The 17755-nt window shown below is 36.9% G+C and overlaps 2 protein-coding genes across 2 annotated transcripts; both read right to left on the bottom strand.

Annotated features, from left to right (window-relative positions):
• Nucleotides 1-2110: 2110 nt before the first annotated feature.
• Nucleotides 2111-14816, bottom strand: unc93b1 (unc-93 homolog B1, TLR signaling regulator). The gene is made up of 13 exons (XM_072463280.1): nucleotides 14652-14816; nucleotides 13033-13149; nucleotides 11783-11921; nucleotides 10734-10887; nucleotides 9655-9816; nucleotides 8703-8832; nucleotides 8484-8580; nucleotides 6729-6853; nucleotides 5960-6142; nucleotides 4697-5003; nucleotides 4030-4151; nucleotides 3828-3950; nucleotides 2111-2556 (listed from the first exon to the last, which is right to left on the bottom strand). Exons 1-13 carry the CDS (start codon nucleotides 14652-14654, stop codon nucleotides 2293-2295), a joined length of 1926 nt encoding a protein of 641 aa, XP_072319381.1. The 5' UTR covers nucleotides 14655-14816; the 3' UTR covers nucleotides 2111-2292.
• A 940-nt stretch (nucleotides 14817-15756) lies between these two features.
• timm10 (translocase of inner mitochondrial membrane 10 homolog (yeast)) lies at nucleotides 15757-17327 on the bottom strand. The gene is made up of 2 exons (XM_072462720.1): nucleotides 17084-17327; nucleotides 15757-16119 (listed from the first exon to the last, which is right to left on the bottom strand). Exons 1-2 carry the CDS (start codon nucleotides 17152-17154, stop codon nucleotides 15924-15926), a joined length of 267 nt encoding a protein of 88 aa, XP_072318821.1. The 5' UTR covers nucleotides 17155-17327; the 3' UTR covers nucleotides 15757-15923.
• Nucleotides 17328-17755: the final 428 nt, after the last annotated feature.

Below are 17755 nucleotides of genomic sequence, written 5' to 3'. Positions count from 1 at the left end.
TTTCTATCCCTTATGTGTCTGGCCTCTCGGAAAAACTGCAGAGAATTTTTAGACAACACGAAGTCCCTGTTTATTTTAAACCAGGAAACACTTTAAGACAAAAACTGGTTCATCCTAAGGACAAGTTGCCGACTCAAAAACAGAGCAATGTAGTTTATTCGATCCAATGCAGTGAAGAAAGCTGTAAAGAACGTTACATAGGTGAGACGAAACAGCCTCTACACAAGAGGCTCTATCAGCACAGAAGAAATACAAGTTCAGGACCTCAGAGCGCCGTGCATCTCCATCTTGAAGCCTCTAATCACTCGTTTGAAGACGGTGAGGTGAAGGTTTTAAGCAGGGAGAAAAGATGGTTTGAAAGAGGAGTCAAGGAAGCTATTTTTGTTAAAAAAGAAAGACCTTCTTTAAACAGAAATGGAGGGCTAAGGTTTAATCTTCCTGTTATTTATAATGGGTTATTGAACCCCTGGAAAGGTAGAAGACCAGGACAAGGACATTTAGATGCTAATCAGGTACTCAGGGTGGTTGAGCCAGGGTCTCACAAAGACAAAGAGGATTCTAATAGCCCATTAAGATTCTGAATAGGCTAGCTCGGTAGATACAAGGGGGGAGTTTCTGTTGAAACAAACAACTCTTTCTACTTCAGGAAGGCTCCTCCCAATGGGTGGGTCTTACCACAGAACAGTATTAATATCGGAGTTCTCGATCTAAATTCTTTTATTGACAATGACTCTTGGATGAGAGTCGAAACGTCTATTTTTTCAAACTGAGTCCAGATGACTACAACTGAAGCTTTTTCTACAATACTTACAACGTTAATTACTTTTTTTTCCCGCCATTCAATGACGTAAACATGCATTCTCAAATAAAATGACTCTAAAACAGTGTACATTTTCTCCTGGATGTCGGCATAAACAAAATATCAACATCAAATTGTAAAAAGTAAGAATGTACTGTTTTGGGTATAACATGTGCCAGACAATTGTATATTTAAAACAAGCTTTGTCTGATCAACAATGAGCCACAAAATAGCAATTACAAATTTCATTAAGATGGCTTGTAATAACAGACACCACAACCAAGGTAGGGTTTGTTTGTCAGCACCCAGACAACTGTTGATAAAAAAAAATAATCATCTGAAATTACTTTTTCAAAACACTTTGAAAACATCTTCAAGAAAATCAATTATTTTCAGCAACAATTTTCAGCGCTGTCAATAAAATACAAACATAAAACAGCCTCAGATCACAGATCTGGTCAGGCCACAGTAAATACTTTACTACTATATTTTATGAAGTATTTTGTAACAGTCTAAAGGCTGATCAAAAGCTTACACTTTTTAGCTAAAACGTCCAAAGAAATTTACTGTTATGTTGAATTAATACCTCTCATTTGCCAGTGTCAGCCTTGTATCAAAGGTCCAGTTAAATAGGCCCCAGAAGGAAAGTAAAAAACTAAATATTGTGCTTTTTTCAATGTATGTTGCTGCTCTACTACAGCTACACTTGATCAGGATTACTAGATTTCAATGTAATTCTATTGTATTGCTTGTTTTTTACTTTAACTATAAAAGTAACAGTGATAATACATAACACGGCTTTATATTAACAAGAATAATCCAGATGGGAAGTGAAACCTAATGTTCCTCTGTTAAACTCACAATTGTGAATTACAGTCCAGACATTTGTTTATTCTCCAAAAGGCTCAGAATCCTCTCCAGTTTTAATTGATGGTTGTTTTAATCAGGCATTTCAGTTCCGGGTTTAGTCTCAGTTTTGATGTGGCTAATTTTCCTTCTTTATAACGACAAAAAAATCAGATCCCACAATATAAACCCTATATTCATAAACTAAGTAACATGATTTAAAGTTAAGATATGGGTTAGTTTTGGTTTAGTTTAAAGCTCAGAGAATTTCTGTTTCCCCTGTAAGCGCCCACATCCCTGTACTTAGTTATGATTATTTGAAAAAATGAAGACTTCGGGTAAATAAATGCAAGGTGCTAAATTGTCACGTTTAAAATGTAAATGACATACTGCTGCTTGTTACGGTGAAATGTCACTATGAAGAGGAGGCGGAGCTTATCAGTTTTGCTGGTCTACATATGTTTTTGTTTGATACTAAATACCCCCAAAAAGCATGATAAGATTTCAGATTAGGACCCGTCTCTAGGTAATGACGTCAATACATTGTTCCCATTAGACATATAAAGCCAATGCATATTTTGTGAAAACACATTGGACATAATCAGATCCTTTGGCCTTATTTGTTCATATTTTCCCACACTTTCCTCTCACCAGCCCTCGCCCTTCTCCCGCTCCCTCTCTTCTTCCTGTCGTCGGGGGCGCCTCTGACCCCTGGGCGAGTCGTGTCCGCGCGCCCCTCCGTCACCCTCGTTTACGCGCTCGTCCTCGTTTACGCGCTCGTCCTCCTCCCCGGGAATATACTCCTCGTCTTCCGACTCTTCGTCTTTGTCATAGTCCTCGCTGTCTTCGTCGCTGTTGTCCGAGCCTGACTCATCGGAGTTGTCCTCGTCCAGATACCGGTAACCTTTGACCTGTGGCCACAAATGGGACAGCGATGACAGACGATCGAACAGCCGACGTGTGAAACATGGTCTGAGACAACGGATGTGACAAAATCCATTCAAAAAACATTTCAGAATGATTCATGACACTGTATTAGACGAACAAGAAAGGATTTTAAAAAGTGTTTGTGTTTTGGTTGTTTAATTTAGAGCTGTATTATCTGATTTTCAAACCAAGAAAAGATGAAGTACGGTAGGTATTCAAATCTTTCATAAAACACATCGGCACAGCTCTAATATTCATATACAGGATTTTTCGGAAGTCCACAGCTTTAGAACAGCTTTTTTTAGTGGTAAAGCTGTCAGCATTTTGCAGGTTTGCGATTGATAAAATACTTTATTGTTCGATGCACACAGCGGGCAGCAGTTGAATCTTGTCACAAAGTAAACCTTTCAGAATTTAGGGGGGGACAAATTTTACTAACTTAAAAAAAAAAAATAATAATAATGTTTTTAATAAAATAAAGTAAAAATCATGTATTCCAACTTCAAAACTAATTTGTTGTATTATTTATATACAATTACAATTATATATTTTAACTGGGCCATGTCGCAATATCAAAAAGAATCAAGATCTTGATACTTTACATCTTTAGAGTATAAAAAAGAGCCAGACTGCCTTGACAACCTTTGTACATCATTGATTTTCTGATAACCTGCATTACTCTCAATATCTTTGGCAATAATTCTTTAATGAGCCCTTAATTCATTAGAATTCATGATGCATTTGAAACAGTTGGAGCAAAAATATTTAGTATTGTTTTTCGAGGCGATATGAGTATTCAGATTGAACTAAATCATAAACAGTGTTAAAAGTAGTTGTGGCTGTCTGAAAAGCACGTGCTTGATTTTGTATAGTCATCATTACTGGAAGAAACATTTCTTTCAAAAGGACAGATGGCAGATATTAATGGGGAAAAGTGAGAAACATTAGATTAATGTTGAGCTGACATTATTTTCATACCTCCAGGAAAAAAATGAAGAAAAGAAAAACATATTCAGCATTTTCACCTGCCAAAGTAATACAAAATCAGTTGAAATCCAGAATGTTTGATATTTATCTTTCCATTGCCTCCAAATACTCAACGTTTTTCTCTGTTTTTATGTTATTGCTGTTACATGTTATTAACCCAACCTATTACGAACTTCTCCTTCAAGCTTTTAAAACTCATCCTCCAAATAAACATGTCCTTTCTTTTAACAAACGAGGTCTCAAATTATAACGCTTGTCTTGCTGTTACCTTGTGCCTTGGACGTGGGATTCGAGGCAGCCTGTAGGGCACTTTCCTGACCAGCCTCCGCTCCATCACCCAGTAACAGTACGACGCCAGCAACAACGTCACCAACAGGATGGAGAGTTTGGCCTGAGGGAGGAGAAAGAGAGAGCAATCAGACACTTTGTTCTTTTGTTTTTCCCTGACAAGCTGCACTGAATACCCGCACCCTCATGGGCATGTTGGACCACAAGTACACGACGAAAATGGCCACGGCCTGCAGCCAGTGATAGATGGTGTAAACAAAGTCAAGACGCTCCTTTTCCTCGGCGTACAGCATCCCGACCAGAACTGCAAGACACAACATTATATTTGTTTTGTGGTTTTCTTGCCAAAAAATAAAAACAAATTTAAAAAAGGAACATTTCCATAGAAGAAAAATTGGCATGCCCCTCACAAGAAAATTGACAGAGTGCAGGTTTAAAGTAAATAGTAAATATAGACTTTATAGAAAAATGTATACAAATAATGAGTTCAGATTTTAGGATTAAGATTCTAAAGATTAAGATATTAAAATAAATAACCAACAAAACTGAAACAGATGCTGGGGTACCCAACTTTTACCCCCATGTGTAATGAGTGATTGTTTGTTTTTGTGTACATTTTGTGAGTATATTGTAAAAGCAGCTCTTTGTGGCAAAATGAGATAGTGTTCTGTCTACAGCTAATAAAAAAGTACTTTATATTCTCATCAACCCAGAAGTAAATTCCAAAAGCAGAGCTCTGATTGGCGGCGCTTGGGAGATTTCAATACACTTCCTCCTTTCTCTGTGTGAAAATCAGGTACTCAAACTTTAAAATTATATATAAACTAATTAGACAAGTTTCATTCTTACTCCCAACTCCGGTCTTGTTCAGAGCCGTCCCGAGCCCCCACAGTACGGCGATGATCAGGATGGGTGCAAGGTAGTCCGGGCTGTTTCCGGGTAAACCTTTTCCACACTGGTTTCCTCCTGGGACAGGGGAGAACGCCAGCAGTGCAATGAGGAGGGCCGCGTGGATAACAGCGCCCCCTATCAGGAACACCCAGCGGGGCAGGCGCAGCATGCACAAGGACAGCAACGAGAAGACCGATGCAGAAAATCCATAGACCATAATGATGAGCCACAACTGCTTCAATCCCAGTGCACAGACGCCGTAGGACTGCAGAGAGAAGAAGACGGTAAACAAGACACTACATAGTAACAAAGTACATTGATCGGGAACATAAAGGTGAATCAATGAACAATGATTAAGTTTAGGTTAAGAACCGAGAGGTCTGATACAGGACGGTGCAATCAATAGAATGTATCATTGTGATTCTCAGGGCACAGTATGTAACTTCAGCCAAAAAATGTATTGCACACAAAAAATCTGCTGGCTTTCCTCTCCACACTGGAAACGTTGTTCCTTTAGAAACAATATTCCACAATATGGCATAATAATGTTCGGAAGTATGGTTTTAAATGTCTGTTTCTATGTAATCCAGCGAGTGACATACTGCGCCTTCAATCACAAACATTTTTTTATGAAAAATTCAACATTAACTTCTGTTAAGAATCATATCTGCGTTTGTAAAAAAAAAAAAAAAAAAAAAAAATGGTGTCACAAAACATTGATGATAAAATATAGGTCTACAGGTTTACAGTAGAAGTCATCACTTTAAATAATTGTGATTATCGAGAAGCCCAAGCTGATACTGAGATGACACATTTTGAAAGTGCTGATCATGAAAACTGAACCGGTATATTATTGTTTTAATACATATCAGCATCGGATCACCTTGAAGTTGATTTTCAAACACTTATTAAGATTTTTGATTAAGGGCTAGCATATTTATCCTAGCAATAAACTATGCAGGAGCTGATCATTTGGATGATTTGTAAGATTATAGCTTGTCTGATGTGGGATTGGGTATTGATAAGCCAACCAAGTCAAATACTGCAGCTTTTTGGAGGAAATCCGGGCCCGCAAAGGAAGAATCTATCAAAAAAGTCAAAAGTTGTCCAAGTCATTCAACAAACGAGATACTGTAGCTCAAATTGCGACTAAAGTCAAAACACACAAAATGCATTAAATACAGACTGAAATATGACAAAAGTATGTAGTAAACAGTTTACCAGCGAGAATCCGGACACAATGAACAATATTTCAAATCCACTGTAGATGAAGAAAGGACAGAGGAGTCTCAGGCGATAATCGCGGTGGTGCTTGAACGGGAGCTGAAAGATATTTCCCCACCCGATGCTGCGGAGGTCAATCTCTTCAGTTGGACGATACGCCGGGCCGCACAGAACCAGGAACTAAGAACAAGAACATCGCTGCTACAATCAGGATTTCAATAGGGAAGTCACAATTATTAGGTTAATTGATAATCGTGATTATTCAGGTTAAAATATAATTGTAACAAACACAAAATAATTATCGGGACCGTTTTAGAACCAAAATGATGTCTTTTTAGTTCCAAAAAAACAGATCTAAAATGTGAATAACTTTTTTATCTGGCTGTTTTTTTCACATTATTTTATTTTGGCTTTCAGAAAGTTTCATAAAGCCGGTCAAAAACTTGAGGAGTAGTAACATGTTAGACCACGGGAATGAAAGGAATTGAAAAATGTCACTGTTGTTTGGCCACAGTCTCGATAATTGTGAATAATCCTTAAATCCTGATGTTTTTTCTCACAATAATCGAAACACGACAAATGATATCGTCACATCCCTAATCACAACACGTCTTTTAAACATAAATTCCCTAAAAAACAAACAAACATGTCAAATTCACTAACTTTTGCAAACGCTATTCACTTACAACACTTTTTATAGTTTATACAACTCAGTCAGAAGAAATATCAGTCAGGCTCAAGGAGTTGTGTGTGTGTTGATTCATACCATGATCATTGCCAAAAAGGAAAAGCCCATGAGGACGCTTTCAACTTCAATCAGCAGCATGGATCGAGGGAGACTGTTCAACACCGTCGAATTAAACCCAGGGATCATTCCACTTATCTTGGCACCTAACGCAAAAGGGGGGAGAACTCAATGTTTGGATCAAATACAATCTTCTTCTTTTTTTTTAAACTGTTTTTGGCTGAGACTATGGCTATCCATGTTTGAATGTATCTATTATTTTTCAGATTCATTAATTTTCTACCGCTTGTTCCCATTAGGAGTCACGTGGTGCTGGAGCATCTCCCAGTGAAGGGATAATACAAGATGCAAAAAGTTCAATTTGTTCTACTAGTATTGACAAAATAGCAGAGATGAGCTAAAACATGTCTGTAAATATCTCTATGTAGGTAAAAGTATTGCACAAAAGGTGTATTGAATGTAAAAATAGCCTCTTAAGTGAAGAAGTATTACCTTGTGTCCTTGTTTGGAAGGTTATTCAACATGCGTCATTTTTATTCAACTCTTTTCACAGCAACTTTTAATCCTTTTCATTATGAATACGATATACTGAATGCTCAAATTTTTCCTCTCCAGACAACAATTAAAATGTAATTAATATGCAAATGTTCTTTTATCTCCGATCTGTATCTACTAAAGTATTGTTCAGCTTTTTAAATTTGACTCTGTGGGTCCTATCAATGGAAAACACAATATTCCTGCACATTGGTTATGGCTTGAACATTTAACACGCACATTTGAAGAAGAGAAACATTTAATCTTCCTCAAAACTATTTATAGTGAAACAGGAAGCACTGTTTAAACAATCGCTTATGTTACCAACACAAAATAAAGTAAAGGTCAAACTTGGAAAGAAGAATAGGAAAAACAGCTCTCACTGACAATAATAATGGTGTATATGATATATTATATTTATTCTACTTTTTAGGTTTAAAGGGTCCATCGTCTTCTTGTCTTGATGGAGATGTTATTGCTTTACCTAGAATCTTCCACAATATGTTATAAAGCATAGCTATCTCCATGGAGACGAGCAGGCCAAGAGTTTGTTTGGTAATAAAATGCCTGCAATTAAATAAATGCGTGATAGATGTGTTTAATACCAAACTGTGGAATATTCTCCACAGTTCTAGCATATAACGTGGCCTGGTGGCGTCACTTCATTTTTCCTTTAATAACCTTCTGTGGAACATTCAAGGGAAAGCAATAACATCTCCATGGAGACAAGCAAGTAGCGGACCCTCCATCAGCAATCTAACATATTAGTGCACCAAGAACAAATACATTCATTTTATTGTTATTGGCCTTTAAACTAGTTCTGCTTTGGCAATTTATGTTTTTGCACTTAAAATATTGCCTAAGTATAGAAAACACGCATTACTTTCTATCAGTCAGGTGATCATTTACTGGCACCTGAGGGAAAACATGGGGTAAAAGCAAAAGCTAACTAGCCGTGACACGCTAATGTAAGATATCTGATGGCAGAAATGCTCAGAACGAGTCTAGCGATGATTTATGGACTTGAAAATAGCACACAAGAACTCCTTTTTTAAACTTTGGCTTCACAATTCTGGAAAGTGTGAAACTGTGTTTTCTGAAGCTCAGAGGGAGGTGACCTCGTAAACAGCATCCATGAAACAAGAGTGATGAAGAATGAAGTTATATACTGCCGCTATGTGTGAGATGAAAAGAACAGTATGGTTAAAAACTCAAAGTAGAAAGAGTTCCGTGTATATTCACCACAGGCCTTGACGTTGCAGAGAATGTGTGAGGTGTCGTCAATGATGTAGTGGTGCAGGACGAGCCGCATGGGGAACTGAGCGAAGACGAAACTCAACTGTGACAAAAACACAAACGGAAACGTTACCATTGTTATCCAAAAGTTGTTGTTTTTCTGAGAGACAACATTTTCAGACTAGCTCTCAGCAGGGAAGAGCGTTTCAGACGCATTTGACTCACGTTGAAGATCGTGTAGAAGAGAGAGTGGAAAACAATGATGTAACTGTGACAGGCGCCTTTCGGGAGCTTCTTCTGCTCCTGAACGTGCTCCTCTCTGTAATTCACATACTCGTAGTACTGCTGGGCCATCCTGGGAAAACAGCATGCAAATATATATAACACTGCAAAAGTAGTTATTATCTTTTTGATTAACCTTTATTTAACCAGATCAAAAAACCCATTGAGATCGGAGCCTCTTCTTCGAGGGAAAAGTGGGAAACTTGCAGCACAAAGTTTACACATTCAAACTACATTTAAGAAACTAGAAGAATGTTTTGAATGTCATAGACTGTGGAAATACAAGAAATACAAATCCACAATAACTGCCTTCGAGACACAAAATATAGTTAGGAATTATTTTGTTTGCTGATAAAGTACTTACTGACTCATTGTTTACCTCATATAACCAATAGTATAGAAAACATTTCACAAAAGCTTAGCACTAAAATGTGTTTTGTTATATTACACAGTCAACAAACAGCACCCTTAGTCCCTTAGTTTCAGTTCCCTGAATTTAGAAGATGTGACTAAAATGTAACCGATGTCTGCAGAAATGACACATGTGATCATTTCAGACAAGGTTTCATTCACATGAAGCACTGAATTATAAAGTAGGGGGATTTTTTTTTCCGCTTGAATGATCAATGTCAAAGATGAATATGTCAAAGATGAATATGTCAAAGATGATTCAGTAAATCACAATGTAATCGTAATTTTTTTTAAGACAAAAAGAATAGGAAGCCTTCAGATTACCTTGACGTCATTATCAAATACATTACACATTTGAAGTAGGGTGTCTTCACGTATAATTTACAGAACATGTCTAGATGTGCTTGAACTGTGTGGTCTAATAACCTTCTCTGCTCTGACGTCAAACCCAGCAGGTTTCACATGTTCATTTTCTCTGCCTGACCTGGTCATGTAATGTCCCAGCGACGCCCAGAGGGGAACGATGGCCGCCCCGATGGCCACAGCTGAGGGCACCAGAGTGTAGTAGCGCTCCCAGTAGTTAGTGGACACAAACAGAGCGTAGATCCCAGACGCAAGAAACATCATCCACTTGGTGCCTAAAAACCTGAATAGCAGAGTGTTCATTAGAACAAGATGTAAAATGTGATTATGAATTCATCAGTTATTTATTAAAGAAAATGATTTTGAAAATGCTAATCTGGTTTAATCTAAATCTAAAATATATTAAAAATATATTTTAACTGTTCATTTGTTTTGGCTACATGAAAAGGAAATGTGCGTCAGCTTTTGTGTCTGAGATAATATGAATGAGCTGCGTTTTCCTGTTTGATATTGTTTGTTACGTGGATATCTTTCTTCATTCAATGTCAGTAGTGTCATATAAGCCCAGGTGGGCTTGGCACCTGAGTGCATGACACTTTAAAACGTTCCTTTATTCATTAATTCATTCTTGTACTGGAATTATACCATCAGATAATTAAGAAAACAGGTCTTTTGAGGGATCAATCATTTCCAGCAAGATAGAAAATATCTTCTCATTAACATTTCCAAGTGGATTATTTTACATGTTAATAAATTAATGTGACAATCACGTTGCACAAATCTGATCAAAACTCTGTAAGCACCTACACATTTTATATTTTTCCAAAATGTTTCAGCCCTACTGCAACCAGCTATGAGTAGAGTTGCCAAAATGTGGGCACAAGTAAGAGTCTACTTTAAATTAATATATACAAGTAGAAGTAAAAAGTAGTGACAAAAATAATTAGAATCTGAAGGAAGGTGTTTAACTTATTTACAGTAATATTGTCTTCAACATAAAGGTTTTGCCTTTTGTCTTAAAACTTTAGCTTACTTTTACTTTCATTTCCTTAGAAATATTAGGGAAAGTACCTCTGGTGTCTCAAATTATTCTGAGAAATACGGTTTTATTATAAAGTTACTCAAATACATGTAAAGTAAAGCAAATGTGGTGGAGTACCACCGGTTTTGTGGTTGTTTGAAACATAAATGTAGTTGTACCTGATGAGCAGAGGCGTATAGAGCAGGCCGATGATGGGGGTGACGTTGATTCCCATCATCATTTTCCGGTCGATGTCCTCCAGCCCAAGGTTACTGTACTTCACCTCACGATACGTCATGTCATAATGAAGGATCAGCTGCATTTGTAAGAGGCCTGTCGCAAAACAATCACATTCGACACATGGACTATCAACCAATGTTGTATAAAACAGAAACAATTCCAAAATGATGATGCATTGAAAATGTGTAGCAAAAATATTCATAAGTACTTAAAAACAGATTTGTTAAATTTAGATCTATAAGAAGAGCTGAGGGTTCTTAAAGGGCCGCCAACTCCTTGATGTTTCTACTTAGGTAGATAAAGTGTGCAATATATAAAACTAGTCAGAAATTAAACCTCTGTCTAAGCCACTACATTGAAAATCAGGAAGAAGACACTCTTAAATCAGATTAAGGCACTAATGATTCACACTAGTCTTCTCTTTAAGGCGAGACATTGCAGAGAAAAACTCTTTAGCGAGACAGCAATTTGAAACTTATTTGGTAGTTTACTGACACAAATGTATTTAATCATGTAATGTTTTCATGTTTATGTGCAACAATGGCCAAAATTGCACATATTTGTGACATAATAATCTGAAAAATGTATAGAGCCAGGTTTAAATGTCTTCTTTTGCTTGTTTGTTGAGACATTAGATACAAACAGATTTACACCGGGTAATTTGGGTGAAATATAACTGCATTTGAAGTCACAAGTGGATCAAATTAAATGATGAGCATCTTCAGGTGAAAATTGTTGAACGAGCAAAGAGACCAAACCACAAAAATTAAAAAAAAAAAAAAAAAACTGCCTGTAGCATTGTCATTCTCTTACTTTACTGTCAGAGTATTGGTCTTGGTTTCGTCTTTGTTTAAGTCAAATCTAGTAAAAAAGGATGATCTTTACCATCTTTATTTTATTTGAATTAAACCTACTGTGTCAAAATGGTGTCTGTAAAACGCCTGTATCACAAACCGCTGCGTCATAATTCAGTGGACTTGAGACCCACCCATGTAGACGCCGTATACGATCATGGCTGCGACGCTGGCCGAGATCACGTTCTTGATCACTCCGAGCCGCTTCCTTCTGTAGTACTTCCTCTCCTCCTCCTCAGTGTGCTCAGGCTGCGGGCCCAGAAACTCCTCCATCTCTCAAAAGAAAAAACGCCTCTTATTGCACATGGCACATTTTACACTTATATATGGGCATTGAAGGAAAGTAACAAAGTACAAAAGTAACTGAGCAAAAGTACTGTACCTTACTTAAGTCAATTATACAGCAGATGCTTTTTTCTAAGAGCAGGACAGGTGTCTACACTTTCTACCCCACTACATTTGTGAAAAGGACTGAAAAGTACAGGTATTTTTTGTATATTTACAAAACTATACTTGAAGTTTTTAAGACCAGATGAAATGGCTGCAGGGTTTGTTTAAGAGCACATTTTTACACATCTTGTCTCTTGCATTTATTGAGTTAATGTCCTGGCGTTGAGCAAATTAAAATATATATAAAGATATTGTCACTTCCGATGGCCAAAAATCACAGCACAATTTATCACTATATTTGACGCTTGTGAAAAACTGTTACTTTTTCCTTTAAATGTTTATGTCATACTTTTACTTGAGCAATTTTTCGAGCATGTATTTGTACTTTTACTTGAGAAAAGAAATTGAGTACTTCTTCTGTTTCTGCTGTTGGTCGTAAGGTTTGAAAAATTGTGTTTTATGCTTAAATAAATCTACGGATGTCAATATTATTTGGCGATTATTCATTGATTGATATTAATTTATTTCCTATATTTTATTTTACTCTACTTTGCAACAACTTTATTCTAATCTGTATCTGTGCTATAGTCGACACAAGCCTTTTTCCCTTTTTTAAACTATTTTAAAATGTATTACTATTTATTAATTATTAGTTATCATATTGTAATAAGTGTGAGCTGCTTTGTTATGATCACTAAAGTTTGCATAAGTCTAAAGTCACAATATAAGAGCTAACAAATAAAAACGCGACAATATTAGAAGCAAAAATAAATACTTTTAAGTAAAGATACTCCAAAAACGTGAAGTTAAAAGTGAGGTTCTGTTTTATCTGCCCGTTTATGTCAATAAATTGACTTTATCATTCACGTATCAGGCTTGATTTCATAAAGCTGGGCACATACTTGAGGAATGGTAATTAATAGACGATGAAAGTGACAGAAAATTAAATCGTGATGTTTCTTCTGACAATAAACCCCTTGTACTGTCATCATACCTGTTCCTGCATGTCTTCTTCCTGTCCCACGTCTTGCATTTCGTTGATTACGCCATTGGGAGGCGCTTCTTGCTCGTCAGCCTCTCGGAGCAACTCTTCCCCATCAGTTGCTTCCATCTAGTGAACAAAAGGAGCAGTACATTGGTTCACAATTACAGAGCAAGAGAATCACATCAAAAACAAGCCAAAAACATAATGCTAATGTTCACTCTTCCGACCTCAACCCTTCTAATGTATGATGCTCACACTCAGACACGCAGTAAACTGGTATTAAGGCCGGATCATTTCAAACTAAACAAACTATAGAATATGTCAGGGCCGGGTGATATGGCAGTAAAAACTCGAATCGACTCGTCCTATCTTGATTTACTATTTTTCTATTTAATGCAGCCGTTTGCTCAAACACAGACACTATTCCCCACCTATTCCTCTCCTATTGGTCAGACTCAGTACGGCTCAGAGTGCGTGACAGATGGATTTAACCAATCACAGTGACGAGTGAACGAGTGTTCTATTCATGTTTTGTCCTATCACACCACTTTAGAAACGCATCCCGATACATAAATTCCGAAAAAGGGTCTCATGAATTTGCTATAAATATGGCTTTATTGTGTAATTAAAAACATGCATTTGATTTCCATGTCTACAATGCCCTTTATATCAGAACACAGTTGATTCATGAATAAGTAGGGGTGTAACAATAAGTGTAACTGTGATTTTGTATTACCAAAAGTCTCACAATAATATCATGGGCTGTCACAATATATCAAAGAATAGATCTGCTTAAATGCCTATAGGCTATGTATTTTTAAAAAGGTTAATACATAGACCATGATCCTTAGCTCCATTTCAGTGCAGACAACATGAATAAAAACCTGTTATTAGACACTTTCATGTCATAATTCTTTGGAATGTCACAGTAATTTGTAACATTCAAGGCATTTTAAAAGGAAAAGGTAGCATTTTTTACACTTCTGTTAAGACTTCTCACAATAAACATCTCAATAAATATCGTATAGTGAGATTTACACATAATTACATCCATAAGAATAAGTCAAAATTGTGGCAGAGCAAATTCAGCATTAGTGCAGAAGTCAGCAGGTGGTTTGGCAATTTAGAATTAATTAACACAGTTTAAAAGTATCACGATACAATATCTTGTATCGATAAGCGTATTGCCAAGAATAATATTGATATTTAGAGAACAGCTCTTAATGGTAAAGAGAAGAACATTTCAATAGATACATCAATACAATGCATACCAAATAAAAACAATAAACATCAAACATTGCTTTATATTACAGGTTGAATAAAAAATATCCAAGATGAGTTTAATATTAAATATGAATAGAATACACTTCCTCTTCGTAATTGTTTTGAACAAATTCTTAAATAAGAGGATGTGAATTAAGCTTCTTCTCTTTACATTGTCAGACAGGTTCCACCCTTTATTATGATTGTCAGGTTTTGTCTACATGTTTATATTAGAAATCAACACATTTTATAATAAAGCTATTCATTTTTTAAAACTTACACACAAAACTTTAGCATTCAACAACAAACACTTATATTTATCAGAGCCCTGTTTACTTTAACATTGCACTTTCAAATCCACTTACCATGCTTATGTGTCCAGAAGCTGTTTGTCGTTGTAAAACCTGTAAAGAGATTTATCTGTAAATGCTCATGTGAACTGTTGCTGTCACAGTTGCAGCTGCTACTTCTCTTTTCATGTGTAAAACCTTCGCACAGAAATACAACTTTCACCAGGGAAATGAAAGTAGCAGCAGAGCTCGCTTCCTCATGGCGTTTTCTTAAAAAGACAGGCGCACATTATTAGGCTTGGGAGTAAATTAGTTTGATTTTATTCCTATATAAGACAGGGACAGCGCACAATGCACATCAGCCACATCATGAGGAATGCACTGTAGATAATATAATAGATTCATGATTGTAGCTCAAGCTAATTTCCATCTGTCGTACCTGGACAGGCTGACGTCATCAAGTCCTGAGGGGAGGAGCCTGTTTTACATGTTTTTAATGAAAAAACCTCCGCCGACACGGGGAGAACATGCAAACTCCACAGAAACTTTAAGATCAAATGTTATGCTTAGGACGTCCCACCCGTGGGGACATGCACAAGTGTACAACACCATACTCATGCACCCTCATGCCCCCCGTCACGAAGCCCGACAATATACACATCAAATCAAACCGTAATTATCCAAATCAAATTAAACTCAAATTGTTTATTTGTATTTAATGTTTATTTCAGACATTGGACACTGAAACATGTGACTTGGTTTAAAAAAACAAAAAAAACTCAAAAATGGTCCACAAAGCACAAAATAGTTTCACAAATGAGTTATGTTGATACTTCGACATAACCAGAAAATCCAGTACAACAGCAAAAGATCACTCTTCACTGAACTATGCATAGTACTTATAGTTGTAGACCTCAGTGCGCCTCCTTCCATTATTTTACTGTAGATTAATGTCAGCAAACAGATGTAAAACATATTGGTTTATTAATATAAGCCATATTGAAGTAGGTTTGCATTATAGTTGTAGTAAGAACAAAATATATTACAAGACAATAAGGATCTGTGTGTTATTTGACCTTCCACAAAGTCTTTCAACTGTGATGTTGGCAGGTGAAAAGTCTTTCATTTGCTACTACAGTCCATGGCTAGAAGCTTCTTCAGTCCGAAGAACAGGCTACTCTTTCATATCATGATTTAATCTGCTCAGTCCCACTCAGACACAGTTGTGACCATACTTCCTGTTTTGTTATGTTTATTTCGGTTTCCATCAAAAACTAAATGTATTAAACACATTTTGACCAGTTCCCAGTCTTCTTATTTTGTAGTTGCTTTAAATATTTTTCTCTTTTATCCACTGCCAACAGCCCCTTTCCTCATCATCTCCTCATCCTGCACGGACAGTTCAGTCAGTTTGCGTCCTAATCTCTCGTGGAGATCCAAGTATTTGGCCACACATCGATCCAAACACACAGACTCTCCTTTGGTGAGCTCTGCCTCGTGATAATGTGGAGGAACACACTTCCGATGACAGGCGTTCGTCATTCTGAAAGAGAATAATAAATTATTCTTCAGATAGAAATACAATACAAATGCAAACAAGAAGTAAAAAATAGAGTTGTCTGAACTTTCTTGCCCAAGGAATGAAAGTTGTCAAGTATAAATGTCTAAGCCCAATTGTGTGATTGGTGGACAATCACACAATTCTTCTGCGCTTTGGCAACAGAATAGTTACTGAAGCAGTAGTGCTTTGGGTATCTTTAAAAAGGATGCATGGCTGAGACAAAGAAAATACCCGTAATAATATACCGGTACTTCTGCATTAGTCTAATAGAGCGTGTTTTCAGACACTCAAAGTTGCGTTACAATTTTGTGCATTTGTGTGCATTCAGTCATTCCACACTGGTGGTGTTAAGCATCTAGTGTAGCCACAGCTGCCCTAGGGCAGATTGTCATGGGAGGAAGCTAATTGGCACCATCGGCCTCATCTCTGACCACTTTATGTACCACATTAGTATTTGATATAGATAAATTGTTTACTTCAACAACTCTAACTTCATGTGGGTATATATTGGGAAAATAACATTCAGAAACGGTATCACTCATGTGATGTGAATAAGCAAAACATGACTGAAGAATGAATGCCATTGACTGGCGAGTTGCTGTGTCTGGCTCCATCTGAGCCTCATAACTTAATTAACGATTGAATTATAATATATTTGAGAGCAGTTGAAACAAGACTTTACGTAGGCCCACATCTAATTGTGCTGCGTGTGCTTAATTGAGAACATTGTTCAAATAAAGGGTTTTAAGTGTTGCTGTTGCAGTAATGTCATTCACGTGTACGTTCACAGATGCCATTATGCAATGAACCCTGGACACAAACACATGACCAGTCAATGGACCTGAGGATATAGGCCGGCCACATCCCCTAATATAAGTGACATTAGAATAACAGACGGTTCCCAAGTGTTCAGAGCTACGAGTATGAGCCAGTTGAATGGGTTTACCGGTTGTACATGTCGGCCATCATCTCCACTTCGAGCTCCGCCGCGAGTTGCTGCGCCTTCATCGGATCCATGTCTGCGTCTGTCCGCGGCTCAAACACGGTCCCCGGTCACTCTCACCCGGCAATGGCCCTCACACTGCAGACTGACCACCAAATCCTGCACACTGCCTCGGCTTTAACCTTCAACGCCTGAGCGAACCACACGTGCGGAGCTTCCTTCACCACTTCCTGTGTCAATAAAGTTACATTCAGAGTGATCGTAAAACAGTGCGCCCTCTGCTGGTACTTCCGTTAAATGATTAAATGAGTGTGTAAAATGCACGTGTATTTTCCCAACAAAATACCAACGTTTTACACATAAAAAAACACATTTTAATAAAACTTGTTACAATTTTTTTACATTTAACATTTATTTGGTGTCATAAGCACTAATTATTTTTGGCAATGATGTCAAGTGCAATGAACTGCTTAAAGAATAAAACAATTTTAAATAATCTGTATGCCACAAAAATAAATAAAATGCACAACTAAAATGCTTGTGACAACAATGGATAATTAATATTTGTAACTTTAACAAAATAGATGAATAACAATGCCAGGAAATAAACAGTTCTATTTCGCAAGGCTTTTGATTGACACTTCTACATGTGTGTTTTACTCTGAACAAAATTCA

The sequence above is a fragment of the Eucyclogobius newberryi genome, unplaced genomic scaffold, assembly GCF_026437365.1.
Source record: "Eucyclogobius newberryi isolate DKJ021-1_F unplaced genomic scaffold, fEucNew1.0.hap1 SCAF_4, whole genome shotgun sequence".
Classification (NCBI taxonomy): domain Eukaryota; kingdom Metazoa; phylum Chordata; class Actinopteri; order Gobiiformes; family Gobiidae; genus Eucyclogobius; species Eucyclogobius newberryi.
Note: the sequence above shows the minus strand (reverse complement) of the source record. Positions and strands in the feature narration are given on the sequence as shown.

What these genes read in the sequence shown, in the direction of transcription:
- timm10 (XM_072462720.1), bottom strand. Translation starts at nt 17,154, where the DNA reads ATGGATCCGATGAAGGCGCAGCAACTCGCGGCGGAGCTCGAAGTGGAG. An exon ending in ATGGCCGACATGTACAACCG is followed by an intron (nt 16,120 to 17,083) that starts GTAAACCCATTC and finishes ATTCTCTTTCAG; the next exon opens with AATGACGAACGCCTGTCATC.
- unc93b1 (XM_072463280.1), bottom strand. An exon ending in CGTATACGGCGTCTACATGG is followed by an intron (nt 10,888 to 11,782) that starts GTGGGTCTCAAG and finishes GTTTTGCGACAG; the next exon opens with GCCTCTTACAAATGCAGCTG. An exon ending in TATACGCCTCTGCTCATCAG is followed by an intron (nt 9,817 to 10,733) that starts GTACAACTACAT and finishes TCTGCTATTCAG; the next exon opens with GTTTTTAGGCACCAAGTGGA.